General features: G+C 39.1%; 1 protein-coding gene across 1 annotated transcript in view; it reads right to left on the minus strand.

The window, feature by feature from the left end:
• The window catches only part of LOC135480392 (uncharacterized), a 139,098-nt gene that overhangs the window by 108,435 nt on the left and 4,042 nt on the right, over positions 1-26,621 (minus strand). Inside the window, exons 2-4 of the mRNA XM_064760221.1 lie at positions 9,619-10,057; positions 6,839-7,016; positions 6,089-6,161 (exon numbers count right to left, since the gene is read on the minus strand). Coding sequence (XP_064616291.1) covers positions 6,089-6,161; positions 6,839-7,016; positions 9,619-9,709 — 342 coding nt within the window. The 5' untranslated portion in view covers positions 9,710-10,057. The remainder of the gene's footprint in view (positions 1-6,088; positions 6,162-6,838; positions 7,017-9,618; positions 10,058-26,621) is intronic.

Below are 26,621 nucleotides of genomic sequence, written 5' to 3' on the forward strand. Positions count from 1 at the left end.
GGTGTAATTAGAGCTTGATAAACCTGAATCAACATACAATCCTGGAGGACAACACACACAAGACACTGTCCCTGTCTGCAGTAAATATTAGTGGGTAAGATGGTAATACTGGTGGTTAAATAGACTACTGGGTCTGGACAACACTCATCTGACCATTTATGTTGTCTAACTTTCATTGCAGACCACTTGTATATTTTTTCCATCAATACTATCTGTATTTTTGCACCTCAAATTCGAGACAGTTTGTCAGCAACTTGCTGAATGCCAGTGGTTTACTCTGGGCACCCCCATTTTCCATAATGCGGACGCCAATCATAAACAATCAAATAAATAACTAAAGTAACCAGAATACTTACAAACTCGTCCAGAATCATGCTCCTGATGACGGAGCACCGACGGTCAGTTGCTCTTCCTTTAGATTCACACATTCTGACATCAACTGTGATCCACAAACAGCACTTTCGCCTCAAAAATCTTCCAACAACTGGACATCTGACTAAAACGATTTCTAGGGGTTTTTTTGTTTTCCACAGGTAGAACTTTTTTTCTCAAACTAATAACTTTACCGATTCTAGCACCTCAAGGAATTCCTTTCTCCACAGGGTTTAATAATTTGAGAAATTTTAACAAAACAATTATAGCAAAATCCGACCAGCAGATCTGCCTGTGAGCAAAAAGTTGAACTGAAAGCTCAGTTTGTTGTAAATAATGGGATAATTACTTCTGTCGCCAGCTGTGTCTCTTAAGCCTGATCTATGTATACCCAACGGCAGAACTAACAGTTTCGCCACCTGAAGTCAATTGCATTTCTGCTGCCACAACTGTATAAAATTATCCAGGTAACAAAAAGCTGCATGTAGGTATTTCCATGTGAGTGAGACTCGGCATCAAATGTCAAGTTGAGGTGGTCAGAACCAGCTGACCAGTCAAGCCGACTAAACCCCTCCTAAACACCGGGTTTACACCTATATACTAATGCTGGTAGATAAAGTCAAGTAAAGCTTACATCACTGAGGCTCCAGAGGATAGGCCACACACACACAAAAGGATGGGGCTCTGGAGTGGGGGAGCAGCCGATAAATTTATTTGTATTCAGGAATTGTTAAAGTAAAATGTGAATGTTTAAATATACATGTTGGAGCATAATCTTAACATTAGCAGGGCTTAAGGTTTAAAAATTTAAGCCATTTTCTTTTCTTTCACTCCACATGAATACACATATTTATGTATCTGGCACTTACGGCAATAAATCATATTAAAATCATCAGTTTCTGTGGTTTATTATAAACTTTTAAATGAATATTTATGCTTTATCACAGTTTCAATACTGAACTGATGTGCTTCATCTAATTTTTGATCAATTTATCTTAAAACATACCTGGTTTCAACCTTAGTTTAATGCTGATTACAACTGACCATTGGACTATATCTGTTATTATATCTGGGGACAGAAAGATGTTTTAGGGGCAGAAAAATTACAGTGCTGGATATTAAAGCCTGGATTATAACAGACTACCAGGATGATGGTGGCAAGTTCAAGTCATCCAGGTCAAACTAAGTTTAACACAACTTCTACCATCACCACTCAATAATAATGATTTCAGATCTTCTTCTCTAACGCTAACACCTCCCATTCACATGATGCTTTCAGTGCTTCTGTGTATGTGTGTATACAATGTATATGTGCTGTAGATTAGAGCATGAGGGGAATTAACATTGTGTCCATCTGTCGCAGGTACAATACTGAGCCGGGTCGCTAAAGCACGCGGGATCAACAACTCCTGCTGAGTACCTGGGCTGACTGTCAATCATCAGGTGAGGTAGTGAATCAGAGGGGATCAATGTACAGAATCACCTCCTGCACCCAGGGGGGAACTGCTGGCGGCCTAGGGGCCAATCCTGTCAGGACATGCCTATACGTGCGAGATAAACCTCATAATCTTTTAATCCTTAACCCACCCTCCCAGCACATACTGTCACCATCATACACACTACTATGAACATCTGTCAAATGTCAAATGTCTCATGAACACAATTTATTCATTTGATTTCACATCGTACTCAAGAATATTTCACTTATACGACGGTCAGAATTATTTTCCCACAGAATGGCTCTTTTCAAAAATGTTTGGTTCAACCATTTGTAACCATTATACAAAAACACCAAAATATGTAAGGCTGCTCCGAAAGGAGCCCAGAAATTGATAACTACATAAAAACTCCACCTCCCCACAAATTGCCCAGAAGTATACTGAGGGAATCTTCGAATTCCCCCACAAGTATGCTGAGGGAATCTTCAAATTCCCCACAAGTATACTGTGGGAATCTACAAATTGCCCACAAGTATACTGAGGGAATCTACAAATTCCCCACAAGTATGCTGAGGGAATCTTCAAATTCCCAAGTATGCTGAGGGAATCTACAACTTCCCCACAAGTATTCTGAGGGAATTCCCCACAAGTATGCTGAGGGAATCTTCAAATTCCCCACAAGTATTCTGAGGGAATCTACAAATTCCCCACAAGTATTCTGAGGGAATCTACAAATTCCCCACAAGTATTCTGAGGGAATCTACAAATTCCCCGTCCTTGACCACCTTTGAACTCGTACCTTAAGTGATTCGATAACTGATTGGACTTTTTGACCAAAAAAAAATATAAATTTATTTCCAAACACGCAAACTCGAACCAATATCCTTTGGCTAAATTACTGCATTCGTTATCTAGCCATAAAAACTAGAAATTTAGTTAATACACAGTATTCTAATTCCTCAACTTTTTATATATGAAAGATCAACTTTCTGTGCAATTTATGCATATTTTGGATTGGCCAGTTTCAGGGCTACACAAAAGTATAATTTATCAGTCAACACAGAAAAATGCCTTCAGAATAAGCTTGAATAAACACTCTGCTAACATGCCATAAAGCTGAAGAATTACAGTATTACAAGCACCTAGTTTTATATAATATTTGGTTCATTTTATCTAAATTTTCAAAGTATAAAGTTCTGAAATCCATCTCTTAGGCAGTACGGGTTATGTCAAGTTGACATTTTGTCTGTAGAAACTATTTTTATAGTGAAGTCATCAAATGAATTTCACAGTATAATTACAACAGCCAATTGCAGGTGCAGCTGCACCATAGTTAATGCACTCTGTTAAAGGTATACGTGCAAATTCAGAGAGCAGCTGCAGCGCAAATGCACGTCTTCAACATGATGCCACAAAGCACAGCATAATAATAACCAAGATGTACATTAGCTGACGCCCCCCTGAGCCTGCCAAAAATCAATAGCTGACTCATCCTCAGATTATAACGTCCATGAGATAAGTCAATAGAACTGTGACTATCTAGAAATATGTAAGACGAGGAACTTCCATTTGTCTTTTTACTCCAAGAGCATCAACTTTCATTTAACATTTTATTTGTATAATAACATCTTTATTTATTGAAGGCAACTCATTGAATTTGTACAAATTTGTTCTTCCCACAATTCGTTCAAAAACAAAAAGAGAACAATACATAGAAATTGTTAGATATGACTTTTGCCCCCACAACTGTCCAAACCAGCAAGTGAGACAGGGTAGTGGGAAACTCTCCTAACCAGCAGGTGAGACCAGGTAGTGGGAAACTCTCCTAACCAGCAGGTGAGACAGGGTAGTGGGAAACTCTCCTAACCAGCAGGTGAGAAAGGGTAGTGGGAAACTTTCCTAACCAGCAGGTGAGAAAGGGTAGTGGGAAACTCTCCTAACCAGCAGGTGAGACAGGGTAGTGGGAAACTCTCTTAACCAGCAGGTGAGAAAGGGTAGTGGGAAACTCCCCTAACCAGCAGGTGAGAAAGGGTAGTGGGAAACTCTCCTAACCAGCAGGTGAGACAGGGTAGTGGGAAACTCTCCTAACCAGCAGGTGAGAAAGGGTAGTGGGAAACTCTCCTAACCAGCAGGTGAGACAGGGTAGTGGGAAACTCTCCTAACCAGCAGGTGAAAAAGGGTAGTGGGAAACTCTCCTAACCAGCAGGTGAGAAAGGGTAGTGGGAAACTCTCCTAACCAGCAGGTGAGACAGGGTAGTGGGAAACTCTCCTAACAAGCAGGTGAGTCAGGGTAGTGGGAAACCGCCTATTACCAATCCCTACCCGCCCAACCAGCAAGTGAGACAGGGTAGTGGGAAACTCCCCTATCCGGCAGGTGAGACAGGGTAGTGGGAAACTCTCCTAACCAGCAGGTCAGACAGGGTAGTGGGAAACTCTCCTAACCAGCAGGTGAGACAGGGTAGTGGGAAACTCTCCTAACCAGCTGATGAGACAGGGTAGTGGGAAACTCTCCTAACCAGCAGGTGAGACAGGGTAGTGGGAAACTCTCCTAACCAGCAGGTGAGATAGGGTAGTGGGAAACTCTCCTAACCAGCAGCTGAGACAGTGTAGTGAGAAACTCTCCTAACCAGCAGGTGAGACAGGGTAGTGGGAAACTCTCCTAACCAGCTGATGAGACAGGGTAGTGGGAAACTCTCCTAACCAGCAGGTGAGACAGGGTAGTGGGAAACTCTCCTAACCAGCAGGTGAGACAGGGTAGTGGGAAACTCTCCTAACCAGCAGATGAGACAGTGTAGTGGGAAACTCCCCTAACCAGCAGGTGAGACAGGGTAGTGGGAAACTCTCCTAACCGGCAGGTGAGACAGGGTAGTGGGAAATTCTCCTAACCAGCTGATGAGACAGCACTACCCACTGCTTTGACCACCAAAAACTCACGTAAGACAAATGGCTTCAAATTTTGCCCCAAGGTTAAACTGCAAATTTTGTCCCTTTCAAACAGTTCTCAGGGAGGTTCTTGAGGTATGTTTTATTGTCAAATTCTCAGCCACAAAATCAACATTTCAGGGCATCTATTCACCTCTAAAATTGTGCTTCATTTTCATGTCGTCTACAGCACACAGACATCACTGTGTACCCATATATATACGAAAGACGGTATGCCATGACTTTACTACGATACTGAAAAGACATACTGTAATTCTACAATCTTTTTGCATGTTTGCAAGGTGTTTATTCCAGCATATTCTGAGGGCATTATTCTGTCAACTGATAAAATGATACTGTTTGTGCAGCCCTGGAATTGGCCAATCCAACTCATGTAGATCTATCTCCAACATCAAATTAAAACCATGCATTACTTGCACTGAAACTTTCACGTGCGAACAGGTTGAGGAGTACGGGTATAATGTAACCACAAGTCAAAATTAAGTCCTTAACATAGACAATTTTGCTATTACAGATGGAAATAGTCCAAGTACTGGTCAGCCAGATAATGGCTATTATCTGTTATGTGACAGAAATAATGGTTAAACGTCTTTCCTCATTATTTTACAAAATATGGCACAAAACTATGTAATTGATAAATTCCATGGAGATGCTGCAATCTGCTATAACATAAATTCTTACCTCGCATATAAACAATTTTGTTTCTTAAAATGGCAGGTAGAATTGATTTATTTATTTATTTGATTGGTGTTTTACCCCGTAGTCAAGAATATTTCACTTATACAACAGCGGCCAGCTCTATGGTGGGTGGGAACCAGGCAGAGCCAGGGGGATACCCACGACCATATGCAGGTTGCTGTTAGACCTTCCCACTTACGGCCGGATAGGAAACCAGCAAGAGCTGGACTTGAACTCACAGCGACTTCATTGGTGAGGGGTTCCTGGGTCATTGCGCTGCACAGGTAATTTCACTGCCTTCATACATGTGACTATAACGTTAAAGATAATTACACAACAAACAACAATATTCGTTAGTGAGTCAACACCCGGCTAACAGCGATGTAATATCAACTATCCCAAATTAAAACTGCCAGACTGCATTTGGGATTTAACAAGAGCCTCCCAATTACAAAGTGGACATTTTAATCACCTACCCAATTAACACAGAAATTATAACAATATTCACATAATTACATGTCGCTAAGCACAAAGAGAGGCTTTGTCATGTTTCTACCTAAATGCACGCATAGCACAATCTTTGTTTATCTAACTTCAGATGCTAATCAGTGGAAATAAGCCATACATTACCTGTAATCCTATAAGCCATACATTACCTGTAATCCTATAAGCCAGATCATCAATGACTCATGATTTTCAGCTGTGAAAATATGATCTTTGGAGTTTGCTCTGAAAAGTAAACAATCCAGCAAATCAGTACAGCAAGAGGTGTGAAGCGTAAACACAGCCAAGGGGAGATAATCCGAAAGTTATCCCCCTTGATCCCCATAAACCAAAGAAAATAAAACAGGAATAAAACAAATCACAAGAGAAAAATATTAATCAGTGTTTTAAGAACACAGAATGAGTGAGAATCTGTTCTGATTTAAGACCTTTAGTGTATGTGTATCAATAAAAAAAACTTTAACAAAGGTATTTATCTCTGCATGGATTACAAGGAAATTTCTTCATACAGATCTGCGACAAAGAACTAAAATACTTTTATTTATTTATTTGAGTGGAGTTTTATGCCATACTTAAGAATATTTTATTCATGCGATAACGGCCAGCATTATGGCTAGAGAAAAGTGGTCAGAATCCCTTAGGAAACACACGGCCATCCACAGGATGCTGGAAGACCTTCCCACGTACTGCATGAGCTGGACTTGAACTCACAGCGACCACATTGGTAAAAGTCTCCTTGGTCTTTTCACCATACTGACATGCTAATCAAGTTGGCTATGGAGGCCCCTAAGAAAATAATTTTGGGTAAAGAGCACACAACCATTTTATCAATGTATCAATGAAGAAAAAAAAGGAAATACCAAATCTATTCTTATGCATAACCAAATCATCATCAAACTCACATGATAATGAACTGGTTTTGCTGTTCAAGATCCAATGAAATCGCAGCTCCCTTCAAATCAATCTGACCAATCGGTGGCTTTTTTCTGGCCTCAGCCTCAGAGTTGTAAAACTTTAGCTGGCATTTACTCTCCTCTAACACAAACCATAATTTCTTCTTTGGCTTCAAGATGCTCAGGCCTGAAAATAAAACATAAAAGACAAAAGAAATCAAAGCAAATTTTCATGAAAAAAAAACAAACGAACAAAAAATGAAAACAATACATTTCTTCTTTGGCTTAAAAATGCTCAGGCCATAAAAAAGCAAAAACCAAAAAAAAAAAAACCTATTTTCACTTTTTTTAAGGCATCGGTTACACATCATTTATAATCACAGCATGTAGCTTTCATCAATCTGGTGGTTGAAGGCATTAACCTATTCTGGGAAACAGAAGGAAAAAAGTCATATCAAATAATACAAAGTGACTTATAGATGGCTTGCTTTGGTCAAGTGAAATAAAAGAAAACATGGATGAGTTTTCTTACATATACGCACGTCTAAACCAGGTTGTGTATGTTCTCAATGGTATAATAACCTCATTCCCCAGCCTGTTAAAAACCTTACCGTTTGCAGAGTGGGTGAATTTGTGCAACATCAAACTACAGGTGTATATTATGAATACGACTATTTCTTTGTCAAACTAAGCAGGTATAACGAGTGCTGATTTTAACGTCATCGTATGACAGAAGTCAGGATTGAACCCTAAGACAACATGCAGCTCAATTAATTAGCAATACTTAATCGTTAAGATTAACGCCTTGCCATTTGTACATGTTGCCATAACGAATGAGGAAGTCATTATCATACATATCACGTTCACAGTTCAATCATACAAATACATGTATAAAGCAAAACTTTAAATTTACTGGCATCGTTTATATTTGGGACAAGAAAATATCAGACAAATACTATGGACCTAGGCGATCACCAGGACAAAGTTTTTAAACTCATTTTGCTATATTACGATAGCACTGTTCTTAATCAGACAGTTTGGAAGGTTCAAGGTGAGATAATATCCTATCAGAAAAATTTGAGTTTCAGCCCATTTCGTTCACACTTGTACATAACAGGGTGTTAAAGAGGTCTGATGTCAATGGGACCGCACACAGTTACCTTTCTTGAGGTTACCTGTTCAAAAGGTGCGTTATTAGGAGTAAGCTGTGATTAGGTGGCTCCTCAGGAAATGGTTAATGGCAAGTTTTAGAGTTGAAGCAGCATAAGCTGGTGGAAGATCTAGCTTTCAGACAAATTTTTATTTTGAAAACTTACTTGGATAGCCCAGAATAAACATTATGTATATTTTTTATTCCATTTGCAGGTAATTTAAAAATTCTGCACCGCCTTAACATGTAATAAGTAGCTTAGGTGAACTCTGTCTAATATAAATATTCAACTTAAACTGAAAAGCATTGAATTATTTATGATTTTTTAACATTTCTCCCATTCTCAAAGGTTAATATCATGTTTTTTTCACATTCTGTTGCTCTCAAAATATGTCACTGTCATGACATATCCTATGTTCTTTATGCCTTGAAGTAAGGTCCCACTTCTCATAATATCACACCTCAAAACCCAATCTGGCATTATATCATAGTCCCAGTCATGCAACAAGGGAGGTAATTCAGAGCAGGCCTAATCTGGCATTATATCATAGTCGCTGTCATGTAACAAGGGAGGTAATTCAGAGCAGGCCTAATCTGGCATTATATCATAGTCGCCGTCATGTAACAAGGGAGGTAATTCAGAGCAGGCCTATTGACCGAAAATGTGTATGTAACTAGTTTGTCTGATAGGTAAATTGGTGGCATCCACAAAGATCAAGTACTCGTAATCTAACTGGCTCCTATAGAATTTTGACTGATAGATGCAGACAGTCAGATTATTCAGGCTGGGGCAGAGCAATTGGTCAATCAGCTACAATCACAAGTGTTGTTCTTTACGTGCAGTTTCCGTTATAGTTCACAAAATATTCTCATTCTTATATGGCCTTCCGTGGTCAAGTGGTTAACATGCTACCACAGCACAATGACCCAGAACGCTTACGTCTGTGTTACACAAGAGCGGTTCTGTGCGAGAATTTTCCCGAACAGCAATGCACAGCAAGGGCAATGATTCGGTGTTGGACTGATGTTCTTGAGTGGATCATTTACGCGCTTCACCAATTTGGCTGAGGGCGTTAACCCGCCGGTGCGGCATAATGACCCAGGAGACTCCCACCAATGCACTCCCTGTGAGTTCAAGTCCAGCTCATGCTAGGAAACCTACGGATGGTCGTGGGTTTCCCCCGGGCTCAGCCCGGTTCCCTCCCACCATAATGCTGGCCGCTACTGTATAAGTGAACTATTCTTGAGTATGGCGTAAAACTCCAATTGAATAAATAAATAAATAAATCATTGTTATAGCATACATGTGCAACTGTTTAATTTACAGACAACATTTCAGGAATACACCCACCATATTCCCTAATACCAATGGACAAAATTTTCCAAAACTAATGTTTCTTTTTTATGTATTTTTGATGGCATGCGCTTGGTCAATCAACTACCAGTATGAGTACCAGTATGAAATAAAAAACCCAATCAAATAAATAAATAAATCATTCTTACAACATACAGTTGTTGAATTCAAAGACAACTTTTCACGGACACACCCACCTAGTAATCATTAGGAATACTAATGGGCAATTTCAAAATTCAGACATACATCTTTCAAGTATTTTTACCAGCGTGTTGACTTTCTTACCTCCACCTGTCCTGTATTGAAGATCTCCAGATAAACTGTGCCATCCAGCCATGTTGTTAAACCGCTCTTGTTTGTGAACAAATCCAAACATCACTGTTACCTGGCCACCTCAACACATCCAGTCATATTAAATTTCACACTATTACCAAATGTACAAATCCAAGGCCCCATCGTCATTAATTTCTAATGATGTGGCCACAAATGGGAAAGAAATTAAATTTTATATCTTCTGTTGCCATAGTAACACCAGGCAGTGAAATGTTTATTAGCCATTTTCAAGATGTCCGCCATATTAAGTTTCACATCGTCATGTATGCTATATAGTGTTGGTTTTATGACAGCAATTCCGTTTTATCACAAGCTGGAAAATTTTGTTTTTCTCGGTTAATTGTTGTCAACTGTTGCCAAGGTCATTCAAAATCTTCTCTTCAATATCTATCTGAAAAATAAAAAATAAAATAAAAAAATGAAGTACATACAAAGTGCAAATGTAAATGTAAAAACTATACATGCATGTGACTGTTCATCAACAAATTCTATCTTTAAATATCAAGGAAAAGCAACAGATAGTGTGTGTGACAAAACTAGATGAAAACCTGAAACACATCATCACACTGACACAAAACTGTTGTTGGTACTTTATATGAAATGCTATAAACTCATTCAACAGATCTCCCTTGTTAACAGCCAGCTGTCAATCCACCATTCAAAAGCGGACATGGGAACAAGGGAGACAGGAAATATGAAACTGTACACCCTTCTCAAACAAAACGGCCCCAAAAAGGGCTGTATGGACGTGTCACCTTTCTTCCCGACCCTGCATTCAGCAGAACTCCTCTAGCCATCTATGGAAGGTGTGGAATTACTGATGTGGTCTTCATACAGTTTAACCCATGGTACCTGATGAGGTTCCTCTTTTTCTATTTTTCACATCTAACACTTTTACCCACTCATCTACCTATTACTTATATTCAGGTATAACGACAACAATTAAGCTTAGCAAATTTCTAACCCATCTCATAGTCATTTTGAGACAACCAGTAAGTTATCAGTGCAGGAAATTAATGCCTGCCACAGCCAAATGTTATATAGATAAATAAATCATGGCTACAAAGATGGAAACATGATTCAATACAATAGCTACTCTACAGACAAGACTGTTCACACAAAGTTAAGATTAATCTTAATGGCCTCTTGCACATTTCATCTCTACTGTCCGACACCTGTGTCATCCTAACATGAGTAAGCAATTACACTAACTGCCCTCTATCACTCCTTAAGAAAAGGTTTAACCCCACACTTTCAACCTAAGGGCAGGTAACTCTGTATCCAGACCAGATATATACGTGTACATATCGCACAACCAGACCAAATAAGAGATAGGAATAAGCCGAGTCGGCCTTTCAGGAGTTCCACAGAGTTCACGCAGGTATGGACAAGACAGGGTGGGGGCTCTCACAAACTAACACAGCTAAGACGCAAGATTTTATGGAATCTGCTAGACTGAATTACACATCTCGCATAGCCGGGTCTGTCGGCCAAACAGTGCCTTTAGCAGCTGCTTATAGAATCTATGTGCACCATTGCCGTTGTGCAAACTTCTTTGTCTATCTAATAAAGAACGTATAATTTCAATTTAATCAGATGAAAAAAGAATAAATCTCCAATTGGCAAGAAAATTTACATATAATCAGCATGCTAAAATCACAAACAGAAATTAACACATTTCTTAGGCTGGCGATTCTCGCAAAGGAAAATAGATAGAGAGAAAATCCAAGTCAATGATAAAACCGATTTAAATCCAGATATGCTGTAAACAATTTCAAACTGCCTGAAGAATCATGAGAAAAATTTATTTATACATTGACTTAATTTGAGCTTAAAGTTGTAGGTCTACTCAAGAATTTTCCATCAATGTAAAACAGAGCTCAATTTCATGAGTGGAGTCAATCAGAGTGCCCCACATAAACCACAAGATTTTGGCTCGGAACTCAGAAATTTCCATGGAAACAAATAAATAATGTAAGAGGCAGTATATAAGCAGATCTCTCAGTGCTTATAACATGTATAAAAGTATCTCTTATTGACTTTAACATAAAAAAAAAAACGCTTGAGAAGTCATCAGGTGTGTGTACATGCTGTGTCTTCTTGTGGCAGGTCCATGCCCCAAAGTGCTGCCCTAACTGAAGAACACTGGTATGACGCCAAAGACACCAGACATGTCACATGAACTGAAATGACACCAGACATGTCACCCTACACAGTCACAGATCACAGACAAGTCACAGTACACTGACATGTCACCCCACACAGTCACAGTACACAGACATGTCACAGTACATTGACATGTCACCCCACCCAGTCACAGTACACAGACAAGTCACAGTACACAGACATGTCACCCCACCCAGTCACAGTACACAGACATGTCACCCCACCCAGTCACAGTACACAGACAAGTCACAGTACACTGACATGTCACCCCACCCAGTCACAGTATACAGACGTGTCACCCCACAGTCACAGTACACAGACATGTCACCCTACCCAGTCACAGTACATAGATGTGTCACCCCACCCAGTCACAGTACATAGATGTGTCACCCCACGCAGTCACAGTACACAGACATGTCACCCCATTTGATGAAAACTTTAATGTCAGGCTTCAGACTGAACCACAGATACCCCCTGAAACAAACTGCACCAGGGCATACTGTAGCACTGGAATTGGCCAGTTCATCATAACCTCATCCTCCTCACTGAGTAGGACTCCTCACCCCTATCCCTCCCATTCTCCACAGCTAGCTACATGTCAGGCCATCCTTAAAAATTCTTTGCTGGATGTCACCTGTCCCAAATGGAAATAACATTGGGGGGGGGGGGGGGGAGAGATGGGGAGGGTTGTATATGGACAAACATAAGGATTTTAAAGAAATCAAAGAAACTATACAGAAATTTTTGGCAAAATTCTTTTGGTACTATTTTAGAATAGCCTAAGTTCCCTTTCACAAAATATCAGCTTTGTGCAGATGTTCCCATTTAAAATCGGTAATATTTACAAATTATAAATTTATAATGCAGGTCACAATGTAACTTAGATCAAAGCTTAGAGCCATGTTAACACTATGATCATTACGCAGAGGCAATCATTTCAGCCAAATTCCCCAAATACAGAAAACTATATTTAATTTCTGAGTACAAATTATTAGGTCTCAAGTCTCCAGTACTGCCTCTTTAACACTGATTTCTGGAAGGTCAGTTGGGCCATGACAACCAAACAGATTTTTAATGCTGGCCTAACAGACTTATCCAGCTCCATAATAGGCAGCTGTGACACTTGTGTACTCCAAATCTGACACAAAAATCATTGAGAGGCTCAGATCAATAAGTGGAATCCAAACAAACTCTGTTTGCCTGAAGTGCCGCTGTTTTAGATAAGGTAAAAGATTTTTTTTTTTTTTACTTACATATATAGAACAGAAAATATGACCTATATTAGACTGTTCTTCATTCAGATAGTAAATTTAGATAGAAACAGAATTGATCTTGAGTTAATCTTTTTTAAAAGACTGTCCAAGAAAACGTAAGCAAATTTTCTACGCTACACAGAGTATCAATTATTTTTGGAAAAAAAAGCACAGATACGACATCAAAAGTGGCATGTCTATGCAATCACCACTAAACAAGTTACAGCATAATATTGCTCGAGTGGATGCAGTGTTATGCCTAATTTAGAACCAACGAAATGGCACAGAAGGGGTGCAAAGATGTTATGGGAGACGTAAAAATGTCACTGAGACGCACAAAGATGTCACTGAAATGCACAAAGATGTCACTGAGAGGCATAAAGATGTCACTGAGAGGCGTACAGATGTCACTGAGAGGCGTAAAGATGTTACTGTGGGGAGTAAAGATGTTACTGAGAGGTGTAAAGATGTCACTGACAGGTGCAAAGATGCCACTGAGGGGCGGTAAAGATGCTACTGTGGGGATTAAAGATGTTACTGAGAGGCATAAAGATGTCACTGAGAGGTGCAAAGATGTCACTGAGAGGCACAAAGATGTCACTGAGAGGTGCAAAGATGTCACCGAGAGGCGTAAAAATGTCACTGAGAGGCGTAAAGATGATAATGAGGCGTAAAGATGTTACTGAGAGGCGTAAAGATGTCACTGAGAGGTGTAAAGATGTTACTGAGAGGCGTAAAGATGTTACTGAGAGATGGATATTCAAGGCAATTGCTACTTTCCATCATTTGATGTGGAAGAATTCATGACAAAATATGCTGCATACAAATATTATGAAATACTGTGAAAAATATGAAAGACTACAAACATTTTCATGTTGAAAATTTGACATGGTTCTGGTTAAAATCACCAAATACAACCTACGATATGTAATTCTTCATAGTTATGGAAAGACGATCACGATTGAGCGCAGATAATTGATGCTCCATTATACTACATGTACAGCACACTTTATCACACATGTAATAAAGATTTAAATGACATGCGCATAATTTTACAAGCCCAGAATTGATCGAGCAATTATAAAGCTACAATGTACATTCAAATGTTTGCATGAGAACAGCTTCAGAACGACATCCTTGGCCAATATTCACTTCCAAACCACTTACACGAAAACAATTAAGATCTTCTGCCATTTAAATTGATTAATCTTTACACAACTGTCTGTGGACGACTCAAATTTCCATGACAAACAATTATAAAGTACAGTTTGGTTATAATAATTCAGACTTTTATCAGTGATTGAAGATCAGCGGCTTGAAATAGAAAAGTACAAAACACTTTCATGAATGACACAAATCATCAGCTAACAGCGACATGGCCATAATGATTCTTAATAACAATGGTTGCTCCTTTCTTCCAAACAGATGTTCACAGGATGTTTACACAGACCCTACACTTGAGAAGAGTTCTTCTTAAAAACATTTAACCCAATACCAAAAATAAAACTCCTTCAACAGAACGGGCTGTTTTTCTAATAAAATGATTGATTTTACAATACGTCAGCAGAGTTTTCACAATAGTCAGAACCGTTACCCTTTCCTGTTTAACAATACAGCACAATTATATTTATCCTTACCTCACGGTTTACATGGGCCTCGCTGCCCTTACAAATCTGACATGTACATGGTCAAGAAATAAGTACTACAATAGTTACAATAATGTTTAAATCATCAAGCATCAAGCTTCAGATCCATGGACACTGACAGTACTTAATCAACTGTCTGTAATCCATCTAGCTGAAGCATCGAAACTTCAGATCTATGGACACAGTCTGACAGTACTCGATCAACTGTCTGTAATCCATCGAGCTGAAGCATCAAAGCTTCAGGTCCATGGACACAATCTGACAGTACTCGATCAACTGTCTGTAATCCATCTAGTTGAAGCATCAAAGCTTCAGGTCCATTGACACTGAAAGTACTCGATCAACTGTCTGTAATCCATCGAGCTGAAGCATCAAAGCTTCAGGTCCATTGACACTGACAGTACTTGATCAACTGTCTATAATCCATCTAGCTGAAGCATCGAAACTTCAGATCTATGGACACAGTCTGACAGTACTCGATCAACTGTCTGTAATCCATCTAGCTGAAGCATCAAAGTTTCAGATCCATGGACACAGTCTGACAGTACTCGATCAACTGTCTGTAATCCATCTAGCTGAAGCATCAAAGCTTCAGGTCCATGGACACAATCTGACTGTACTCGATCAACTGTCTGTAATCCATCGAGCTGAAGCATCAAAGCTTCAGGTCCACGGACACAATCTGACTGTACTCGATCAACTGTCTGTAATCCATCAAGCTGAAGCATCAAAGTTTCAGATCCATGGACACAATCTGACAGTACTCCATCAACTGTCTGTAATCCACCAAGCTGAAGTATCAAAGCTTCAGGTCCATTGACACTGACAGTACTCGATCAACTGTCTGTAATCCATCTAGCTGAAGCATCAAAGCTTCAGGTCCATTGACACTGACAGTACTCGATCAACTGTCTGTAATCCATCTAGCTGAAGCATCAAAGCTTCAGGTCCATGGACACTGACAGTACTCAATCAACTGTCTGTAATCCATCGAGCTGAAGCATCAAAGTTTCAGGTCAATTGACACTGACAGTACTCGATCAACTGTCTGTAATCCATCAAGCTGAAGCATCAAAGCTTCAGGTCCATGGACACTGACAGTACTCGATCAACTGTCTGTAATCCAAACACAAACCTAAACCTAATTATATCCACCACGATCATATGACCAGACCTTAAATCTGACTCCACCCAGGATTGAACCAGGGACTGCTGCATATGAAACAAAAGTTGTATATAACATTCCAGAGAATTTCAATCCGGTGTCACCATGTGTACTGTTGGTGACTTAAGAGAATGACAAGTTGTACTTGTATTTATTTAACTGGATGTTTGTAAGTCAAATCTGGAAACTGTTTATACACCAGTCCATGTGTGGGTTCCTTCGCATGGCTGTGGTAGCAAATCACAACATGGAATGAACATCCTTAGCTCAACATACTGAGAACTTAAGCCTTAATTCAACTCAATTTGCAGTTTTCGAGTCAGGTCATTATGACATATGCAAAATGACATTGCCACTTTACAGCACAGTAGGGCCATTTGCCCATCTTTAACATGGCAGTGGTCATGTTTAGACCAACCTACCACCAGAACGTCATTATTTTGGCAGTACTAAGATCCTAAACCCATCCAAGAACACAATTCAGAAGATCTGTCTGATCCTTTTTAATTACTTTTCTGTATTTTACATGCCACTCCATGTAAAAATTACCAGATTGGCCCTACCATACTGTAAAGCGACGACGGCCTATCACAAAGGGACGTCACTCTGTTGTCGTAATGTCATATCTTGAAACCTGCTTATTCACCTGGTTGTTCTGAGTTTGTTCTGTGTTTGTTCCAGGTGCTGACAGCTAGGTGACTGACAACCATACACACGAGTGGAATCTTGTTAAAAGTGGAGTAGCGTCAAAATGCTATTATCTCTGATGTAAAATATATACAGAGGTGAAATGATGATAAATGTGTCTAAACAAACTCAACAAATTACGACAAGGTCACCTGAATTGTCACATGGGAACCCCAAACTTTTCAAACAGTCAAATGATTGTCAATTTTAAACTTGACCAAACTGAGAACTGACCTCCTACTTACGAAACTTTATTATTACCTACAAAAGTGAACTACAATGTATTCTTTGAAGTGCTAATACGTCACTGATGTGGGATGGTAGGAACAAAACTAGACAAAGGCTGATGAAGCAAAGGCTTGAGAAAAACCAAGCAGAGGTCAAAGAGAACTATAAAGCAGAGGAGAGAGAAAAAACAAGCAGAGGTCAAAGAGAACCTATAAAGCAGAGGCGAGAGAAAAAACAAGCAGAGGTCAAAGAGAACTATAAAGCAGAGGCGAGAGAAAAAACAAACAGAGGTCAAAGAGTACTAAGCAGAGCGAGAGAAAAAACAAGCAGAGGTCAAAGAGAACTATAAAGCAGAGGCGAGAGAAAAAACAAACAGCAGTCAAAGAGAACTAAGCAGAGGCGAGAGAAAAAACAAATAGCAGTCAAAGAGAACTAAGCAGAGGCAACAGAAAAAACAAGCAGAGGTCAAAGAAAACTATAAAGCAGAGGCGAGAGAAAAAACAAGCAGAGGTCAAAGAGAACTATAAAGCAGAGGCGAGAGAAAAAAACAAACAGAGGTCAAAGAGAACTATAAAGCAGAAGCGAGAGAAAAAAACAAAAAGACGTCAAAGAGAACTAAGCAGAGGCGACAGAAAAAAACAAGCAGAGGTCAAAGAGAACTATAAAGCAGAGGCGAGAGAAAAAACAAACAGAGGTCAAAGAGAACTATAAAGCAGAGGCGAGAGAAAAAACAAACAGAGGTCGAAGAGAACTAAGCAGAGGCGACAGAAAAAACAAACAGAGGTCAAAGAGAACTAAGCAGAGGCAGGAAAAAAAAAACAAACAGAGGTCAAAGAGAACTATAAAGCAGAAGCGAGAGAAAAAACAAACAGACGTCAAAGAGAACTAAGCAGAGGCGACAGAAAAAACAAGCAGAGGTCAAAGAGAAATATAAAGCAGAGGCGAGAGAAAAACAAACAGAGGTTAAAGAGAACTATAAAGCAGAGGCGAGAGAAAAAACAAACAGAGGTCGAAGAGAAACTAAGCAGAGGCGACAGAAAAAACAAACAGAGGTCAAAGAGAACTAAGCAGAGGCAGGAAAAAAAACAAACAGAGGTCAAAGAGAACTAAGCAGAGGTGGGAGAAAAAACAAGCAGAGGTCAAAAAGAACTAAGCTGGGGCCAGAGCAAAACCAAGATGAGGTTGGAGGAAAACCAAGCAAAAGTCAAAAACAACTAAGCAGAGGCCAAAGAAAAACCAAGGAGAAGAAAGTGCAAAATAAAGCAGTGGTCAAAGGGAACCAACCATATTTAACAGAGTGTCAGAGGAAAACCAAGCAGAGGTCAAAGAGAACTAAGCAGAGGCCAGAAAAAAAAAACCAAGCAAAGGCAGCAGAAAATACAACCAGCAGACAGATAAAAACCAAGCAGAGGTCAGAGAAAAACCAAGCAGAGGTCAGAGAAAAACCAAGCAGCAAACAGAGGTCAAAGGGAACCAATCAGATGTAAATGGAACCAAGCAGAGGTCAAAGGAAAGCCAAGCAGAGGTCAAAATAAACTAAGCTGAAACCGTATTAAACTAAGCAGAAGTAACAGGGGACCAAAACAGAAGCTACAGGAAACTGAGCAAAAGGTTTGTTATAAACTGATCAGAGGTTAAAACAACCTACTTCAAAGACTGCTTGACAAACTCTTGAGGTCAAGCCACAAACAAACTTGATGCCACAACCTCATTCTGGTTGGATTTTAACTTTAACCATTACATACCATCAACAATACCTAGCTGCATACGGCTATACAGACACATACAGACAGGGATTTGCCCTGTTTAATTCTCCCATATGTACATTCGAACAGCACTGCATATTAAGTCAGATGTCCTTCATTGTGATGAGAAATCCATACATATATATATAACTATATATATATATATATAGATAGATAGATATATATACAGAGACACACACAAACACAAGGGAATCAATGTAATGTGTTAATTTGCAGGCTATCATCCTGTAGTAAACCCAAATGTAATTCTCCAAATAATTTAGTTTAGTTAAGGCCTGACTGTTAGACACTGTATTTCCAGAAACAGTTTGTCCAAGTAAAATATTTCAAGTTCACTGACCTTTAATGGCACATACTCCGATGCGTCTCCAAGTTTCATTCTCTATCAGAAATAGAGTCTGCTCTTTGTACAGTAAAGAACTCCTAAGATGTCATTAAATCTTTTCCAATTTGAAATTCCAGAACTGGCCTTGAACACTGATCATTACCCTCAAAAGTTAGCAACTGTAACCCACATGTGTAAAGAATATCACCATTACATAACTTATAACACAGCTATTGCATAAATAAATGTATGATACACATTTCATACATACGGGTCCATTAGACAATTTACTGGTCACATCTGTTACCAGATACAGCCTTTGGGATTTAACACAGATCTGATTTAGCTGAAGGGTTTATAAGCTAATATGACAGACAACACAAACATCATACCTGTTCTCACGAGAACTCATCAAATAACACACAGGTATGTAATTACACAAATATATATATATATATATATATACATATATATATATATATATATATATATATATATATATATATATATATATATATGTATGGGTTAACTGGTGGGCCTACACATACATGCTTAAATCAAGTCTCACAACAGAGAAAGGTCAACAATCAAATACTGGTTTCGCACCAAACTCAATATCTATTAACTATAAAGGAAGGAAACTTGTCCTGTATGTTAACCTATCCTTTGATTTCTCCATAACCAATCATCCAAACACCTTTTCCCTCTCCAGGTGTATTGCTGAAGATTGAAGAAAGTCCAATGTCAAGTATTCAAAAAGTTGCATGTTGCAAATGTAAACCCAACTGATTCTACAGACTAACATGGGCCAGGCGCCTGACAGTCATATGACATACCCTAAATCACCTCAAATTCATCCCAAAGTGCATTTTTAGAGGCAAATAAACACCACAAAACATGATTTTTGGTGCTGAAACACCTCAAGAACACCTTTCTAAATCCAATAAAACTCTTGCAAACAGGAAAAATGGGCGAGTTAGTCTGGGACAAAATCTATGGTCATTTAGGCTACTTTTGTGCCAGAGAATTTTAGCCAAAAAATTAATCAGCACAAACCTAATCAAGTTTTTGATATTCCCTTACAATAGCCCACAGTTACCTTTCACAGAATATCAACCTCATTTACCATTCGGTCAAAGTTCAATTTATACAGCCGATAACATTCTAACTTTTTAAACTTTTTACACTATAACCTGTACAGGTACTGACAGGAAATAATTTGAGCCATTCTTAGCAAATACAGAAAACTTCATTTGATCAGTGAACGTGAATTATTGCTAAAAATCTCCAGTAGAGCCAATTTAAGGTTGATGGGAAACAAGCCAGACGTGACCCCACTGGCTAGGGTTAGCTGTCTCCAATGTAAAACATCATATCACTTGCCCGGCAGTGTTGTTTCTACTAAGATAGGACTTCTCGAGCTCAAATGGACGTTGAAATCTGTTTTGAAGAACTCACCTGTCTTAACTTCTAGCTTTTATCACTTTGCAGAAATAAGCTCTTGCTTGAACGTTACGTGCAGGGGACAATTGTTTATCCACCTGTATTAAGATGCCTTTGTGGGGGGGGGGGGGGGGGGGGGGGCAACATGTGCATGTATTAGCATAATCTCAAAAACATTAAATTTGAAAATAAATGAAAGATAAATTTATACGTACTAAAACCATGTAGGCACCCTTTGATCCTTCAGAGTAAGAAGAATACTAATGACCTGGATTCTTCATTAGGAACTCAAAGTACGTTTTAGATTCTAGATGCATCCTTCGAATCAGAAAGCATCCTTCAGATCTAGATGGAACTCAAATTAAGTTTTAGATTCTAGATGCACCCTTCGAATCAGAAAGCATCCTTCAGATCTGGATTCTTCCTTAGGAACTCAAAGTAAGTTTTAGATTCTAGATGCACCCTTCGAATCAGAAATCATCCCTTAGACCTGGATTCTTCCTTAGGAACTCAAAGTAAGTTTAAGATTCTAGATGCATCCTTCGAATCAGAAAGCATCCTTCAGATCTAGATTCTTCCTTAGGAACTCAAAGTACGTTTTAGATTCTAGATGCACCCTTCGAATCAGAAATCATCCTTCAGATCTGGATTCTTCCTTAGGAACTCAAAGTAAGTTTTAGATTCTAGATGCATCCTTCGAATCAGAAAGCATCCTTAGACCTGGATTCTTCCTTAGGAACTCAAAGTAAGTTTTAGATTCTAGATGCATCCTTTGAATCAGAAAGCATCCTTCAGATCTGGATTCTTCCTTAGGAACTCAAAGTAAGTTTTAGATTCTAGATGCATCCTTCGAATCAGAAAGCATCCTTCAGATCTGGATTCTTCCTTAGGACTCAAAGTAAGTTTTAGATTCTAGATGCACCCTTCGAATCAGAAAGCATCCCTTAGACCTGGATTCTTCCTTAGGAACTCAAAGTAAGTTTTAGATTCTAGATGCATCCTTTGATCAGAAAGCATCCTTCAGATCTGGATTCTTCATTAGGAACTCAAAGTAAGTTTTAGATTCTAGATGCATCCTTCGAATCAGAAAGCATCCTTCAGATCTGGATTCTTCCTTAGGAACTCAAAGTAAGTTTTAGATTCTAGATGCATCCTTCGAATCAGAAAGCATCCTTCAGATCTGGATTCTTCCTTAGGAACTCAAAGTACGTTTTTAGATTCTAGATGCACCCTTTGAATCAGAAAGCAACCCTTAGACCTGGATTCTTCCTTAGGAACTCAAAGTAAGTTTTAGATTCTAGATGCACCCTTCGAATCAGAAAGCATCCTTCAGATCTGGATTCTTCCTTAGGAACTCAAAGTAAGTTTTAGATTCTAGATGCATCCTTTAAATCAGAAAGCATCCCTTAGACCTGGATTCTTCATTAGGAACTCAAAGTAAGTTTTAGATTCTAGATGCATCCTTTGAATCAGAAAGCATCCTTCAGATCTGGATTCTTCCTTAGGAACTCAAAGTATGTTTTAGATTCTAGATGCTTCCTTTAAATCAGAAAGCATCCCTTAGACCTGGATTCTTCATTAGGAACTCAAAGTAAGTTTTAGATTCTAGATGCACCCTTCGAATCAGAAAGCATCCTTCAGATCTGGATTCTTCACTAGGAACTCAAATTAAGTTTTAGATTCTAGATGCATCCTTTGAATCAGAAAGCATCCTTCAGATCTGGATTCTTCATAAGGAACTCAAAGTAAGTTTTAGATTCTAGATGCACCCTTCGAATCAGAAAGCATCCTTCAGATCTGGATTCTTCCTTAGGAACTCAAAGTATGTTTTAGATTCTAGATGCATCCTTCGAATCAGAAAGCATCCTTCAGATCTGGATTCTTCATTAGGAACTCAAAGTACGTTTTAGATTCTAGATGCATCCTTCGAATCAGAAAGCAACCCTTAGACCTGGATTCTTCCTTAGGAACTCAAAGTAAGTTTTAGATTCTAGATGCACCCTTCGAATCAGAAAGCATCCTTCAGATCTGGATTCTTCCTTAGGAACTCAAAGTATGTTTTAGATTCTAGATGCATCCTTTGAATCAGAAAGCATCCTTCAGATCTGGATTCTTCCTTAGGAACTCAAAGTACGTTATAGATTCTAGATGCATCCTTTAAATCAGAAAGCTTCCCTTAGACCTGGATTCTTCATTAGGAACTCAAAGTAAGTTTTAGATTCTAGATACATCCTTTAAATCAGAAAGCATCCCTTAGACCTGGATTCTTCCTTAGGAACTCAAAGTAAGTTTTAGATTCTAGATGCATCCTTTAAATCAGAAAGCATCCTTCAGATCTGGATTCTTCACTAGGAACTCAAATTAAGTTTTAGATTCTAGATGCATCCTTTGAATCAGAAAGCATCCTTCAGATCTGGATTCTTCCTTAGGAACTCAAAGTAAGTTTTAGATTCTAGATGCACCCTTCGAATCAGAAAGCATCCTTCAGATCTGGATTCTTTCTTAGGAACTCAAAGTAAGTTTTAGATTCTAGATGCATCCTTTAAATCAGAAAGCATCCCTTAGACCTGGATTCTTCATTAGGAACTCAAAGTAAGTTTTAGATTCTAGATGCATCCTTTAAATCAGAAAGCATCCCTTAGACCTGGATTCTTCATTAGGAACTCAAAGTACGTTTTAGATTCTAGATACATCCTTTAAATCAGAAAGCATCCCTTAGACCTGGATTCTTCCTTAGGAACTCAAAGTAAGTTTTAGATTCTAGATGCATCCTTTAAATCAGAAAGCATCCTTCAGATCTGGATTCTTCACTAGGAACTCAAATTAAGTTTTAGATTCTAGATGCATCCTTTGAATCAGAAAGCATCCTTCAGATCTGGATTCTTCCTTAGGAACTCAAAGTAAGTTTTAGATTCTAGATGCACCCTTCGAATCAGAAAGCATCCTTCAGATCTGGATTCTTTCTTAGGAACTCAAAGTAAGTTTTAGATTCTAGATGCATCCTTTAAATCAGAAAGCATCCCTTAGACCTGGATTCTTCATTAGGAACTCAAAGTAAGTTTTAGATTCTAGATGCATCCTTTAATCAGAAAGCATCCCTTAGACCTGGATTCTTCATTAGGAACTCAAAGTAAGTTTTAGATTCTAGATGCATCCTTTGAATCAGAAAGCATCCTTCAGATCTGGATTCTTCCTTAGGAACTCAAAGTATGTTTTAGATTCTAGATGCTTCCTTTAAATCAGAAAGCATCCCTTAGACCTGGATTCTTCATTAGGAACTCAAAGTATGTTTTAGATTCTAGATGCATCCTTTGAATCAGAAAGCATCCTTCAGATCTGGATTCTTCACTAGGAACTCAAATTAGTTTTAGATTCTAGATGCATCCTTTGAATCAGAAAGCATCCTTCAGATCTGGATTCTTCATAAGGAACTCAAAGTAAGTTTTAGATTCTAGATGCACCCTTTCGAATCAGAAAGCATCCTTCAGATCTGGATTCTTCCTTAGGAACTCAAAGTATGTTTTAGATTCTAGATGCATCCTTCGAATCAGAAAGCATCCTTCAGATCTGGATTCTTCATTAGAACTCAAAGTACGTTTTAGATTCTAGATGCATCCTTCGAATCAGAAAGCAACCCTTAGACCTGGATTCTTCCTTAGGAACTCAAAGTAAGTTTTAGATTCTAGATGCACCCTTCGAATCAGAAAGCATCCTTCAGATCTGGATTCTTCCTTAGGAAACTCAAAGTATGTTTTAGATTCTAGATGCATCCTTCGAATCAGAAAGCATCCTTCAGATCTGGATTCTTCCTTAGGAACTCAAAGTACGTTACAGATTCTAGATGCATCCTTTAAATCAGAAAGCTTCCCTTAGACCTGGATTCTTCATTAGGAACTCAAAGTAAGTTTTAGATTCTAGATACATCCTTTAAATCAGAAAGCATCCCTTAGACCTGGATTCTTCCTTAGGAACTCAAAGTAAGTTTTAGATTCTAGATGCATCCTTTAAATCAGAAAGCATCCCTTAGACCTGGATTCTTCCTTTGAACTGGAAGTATGCTTCAGATTTTGGAAGCATCCTTTGAATCACAAAAATCCTGTGCATTTCCAAGCATCCTTTGAATATCATTTGGATATAGAACATAAACTTTGGGTTTGGAAAGCAAACTTTGAATCTGAATACACCCTTTTATGCCCAGCCATAACCGTTACATCCTGATTAGTATAGTACATGTGCTTATTTTACCTGTGTTATATACCTCCTGATTTAAACATCTTTTCACCAAAATATGACAGCAATCCTGCAAAAGTTAGCAATAAGCCACAATCATTCATTCAAGAATTCATTTGCCTGTGTTAAAATAATCTGGCAAGCTCTATTAATGAAGCAAGCTGTCCGCTATACCTCAGCTCAAGTCAATCAGGTTGTATGATCAAATCTAAGCTTTGCTGGTTTAGCACTATTATGCTATGATATTTACACACACCTGGCAGAGGGTAGGGTTTTATTAAGACTGTGTCTGGTATCATCGCAGGCAGCCAAATGCTTGGTCGTTCATTCGTTTTTAAGATCTCAAAACAAAATGATGATCTTTGGCATCAGCCCCGGGTTTCACAAAGATGACTGGCTCTATGATGAAAATATTCATAACTTCAGGCATATTAAGGATCGTCTGTGGCTAGGGTGCTAGGGGTTTAACATCGTGCTTAACAAATTTGTAGTCATATTGCCAGTCCTTAGAGTGCATGTAATGTGCCTTCTTGTTGCAGGGACAAACTTCCACCGCTCATTTATATAATGCTGCTTAAATGACCCGACTTACCAAAGGCAAGTAAGTCACCCGACCTGAGCCATTATAGTGATATATATCAAACCAGTCGTGGCATTATCCCTTTAATGATGAACGCCAAGTAAGGAAGTACAAGTTCCTCATTTAAGGAGTGACCCGACCCAGGATTGACCCTGGATCTACCACCCCTGCATTGGACGCTCTACCACCTGAGCCATAGGGACCTCTCTTGTGGCCTTTCATCCAATTCCATGTAATTTTACAATGATGTAACTGGAATATATTGGGACACCTATAAATCATATGAGATGAAACTCAGCCTTAATTTTTGTTTAGGGCATTGCTAAAAATATCAAACATTTTTGAGCCCTGCATCTAACTGGCAGGGCTTCTGACACATAAATATATTCTGAATATTCTAGAGCAAAGCATAAAGTCAACATTACGCCCCCCCCTTCAAAAAAAAAAAACAAACACGTGAAAAGCGTGAAGATTTACAATATATAAATACATTCTGACTTTAAGCACCACTCAGGTCCAAGTTCCTGAGAACAAACCACTTTTCTGAACTCTTAACCTTTATGAAAGGATGGACAAATTCACACAAACAGCTGTGAGCGTGTCCAAACTATATGATATATGATAAAAGACCTGTAAATCATGCCTATATGTTTACATGTGAGAAACCAGCACTAAATTCAGGTGGAAACCTGAGTTCAAGTCATAAAGACCTTAAAAGTGAAGGTTAACAGTTGTCAAACTATACATGTAAGTATGAGCACTTCAGGGATTATAGGGGTGAGGTTAGTACATGGCACTCAACACAGCAGGGGTGAGGTTAGTACATGGCACTCAACACAGCATGGGGTGAGGTTAGTACATGGCACTCAAAACAGCAGGGGGGTAAGGTTAGTACATGGCACTCAACACAGCAGGGAGGTAAGGTTAGTACATGGCACTATACACAGCAGGGGGTAAGGTTAGTACATGGCACTATACACAGGAGGGGTGAGATGAGTACATGGCACTCTACACAGCAGGGGTGAGGTTAGTACATGGCACTCAACACAGCAGGGGGTAAGGCTAGTACATGGCACTATACACAGCAGGGGGTAAGGCTAGTACATGGCACTATACACAGCAGGGAATGGGATGAGTACATGGCACTCAACACAGCAGGGGGTAAGGCTAGTACATGGCACTATACACAGCAGAGGGTGAGATGAGTACATGGCACTCAACACAGCAGGGGGTAAGGCTAGTACATGGCACTATACACAGCAGGGGGTAAGGCTAGTACATGGCACTATACACAGCAGGGGGTGAGATGAGTACATGGCACTCAACACAGCAGGGGGTAAGGCTAGTACATGGCACTATACACAGCAGGGGGTAAGGCTAGTACATGGCACTCTACACAACATGAGGTGAGATGAGTACATGGCACTCAACACAGCAGGGGTGAGATGAGTACATGGCACTCTACA

The sequence above is a fragment of the Liolophura sinensis genome, chromosome 13 (genome assembly GCF_032854445.1).
Source record: "Liolophura sinensis isolate JHLJ2023 chromosome 13, CUHK_Ljap_v2, whole genome shotgun sequence".
NCBI lineage: Eukaryota > Metazoa > Mollusca > Polyplacophora > Chitonida > Chitonidae > Liolophura > Liolophura sinensis.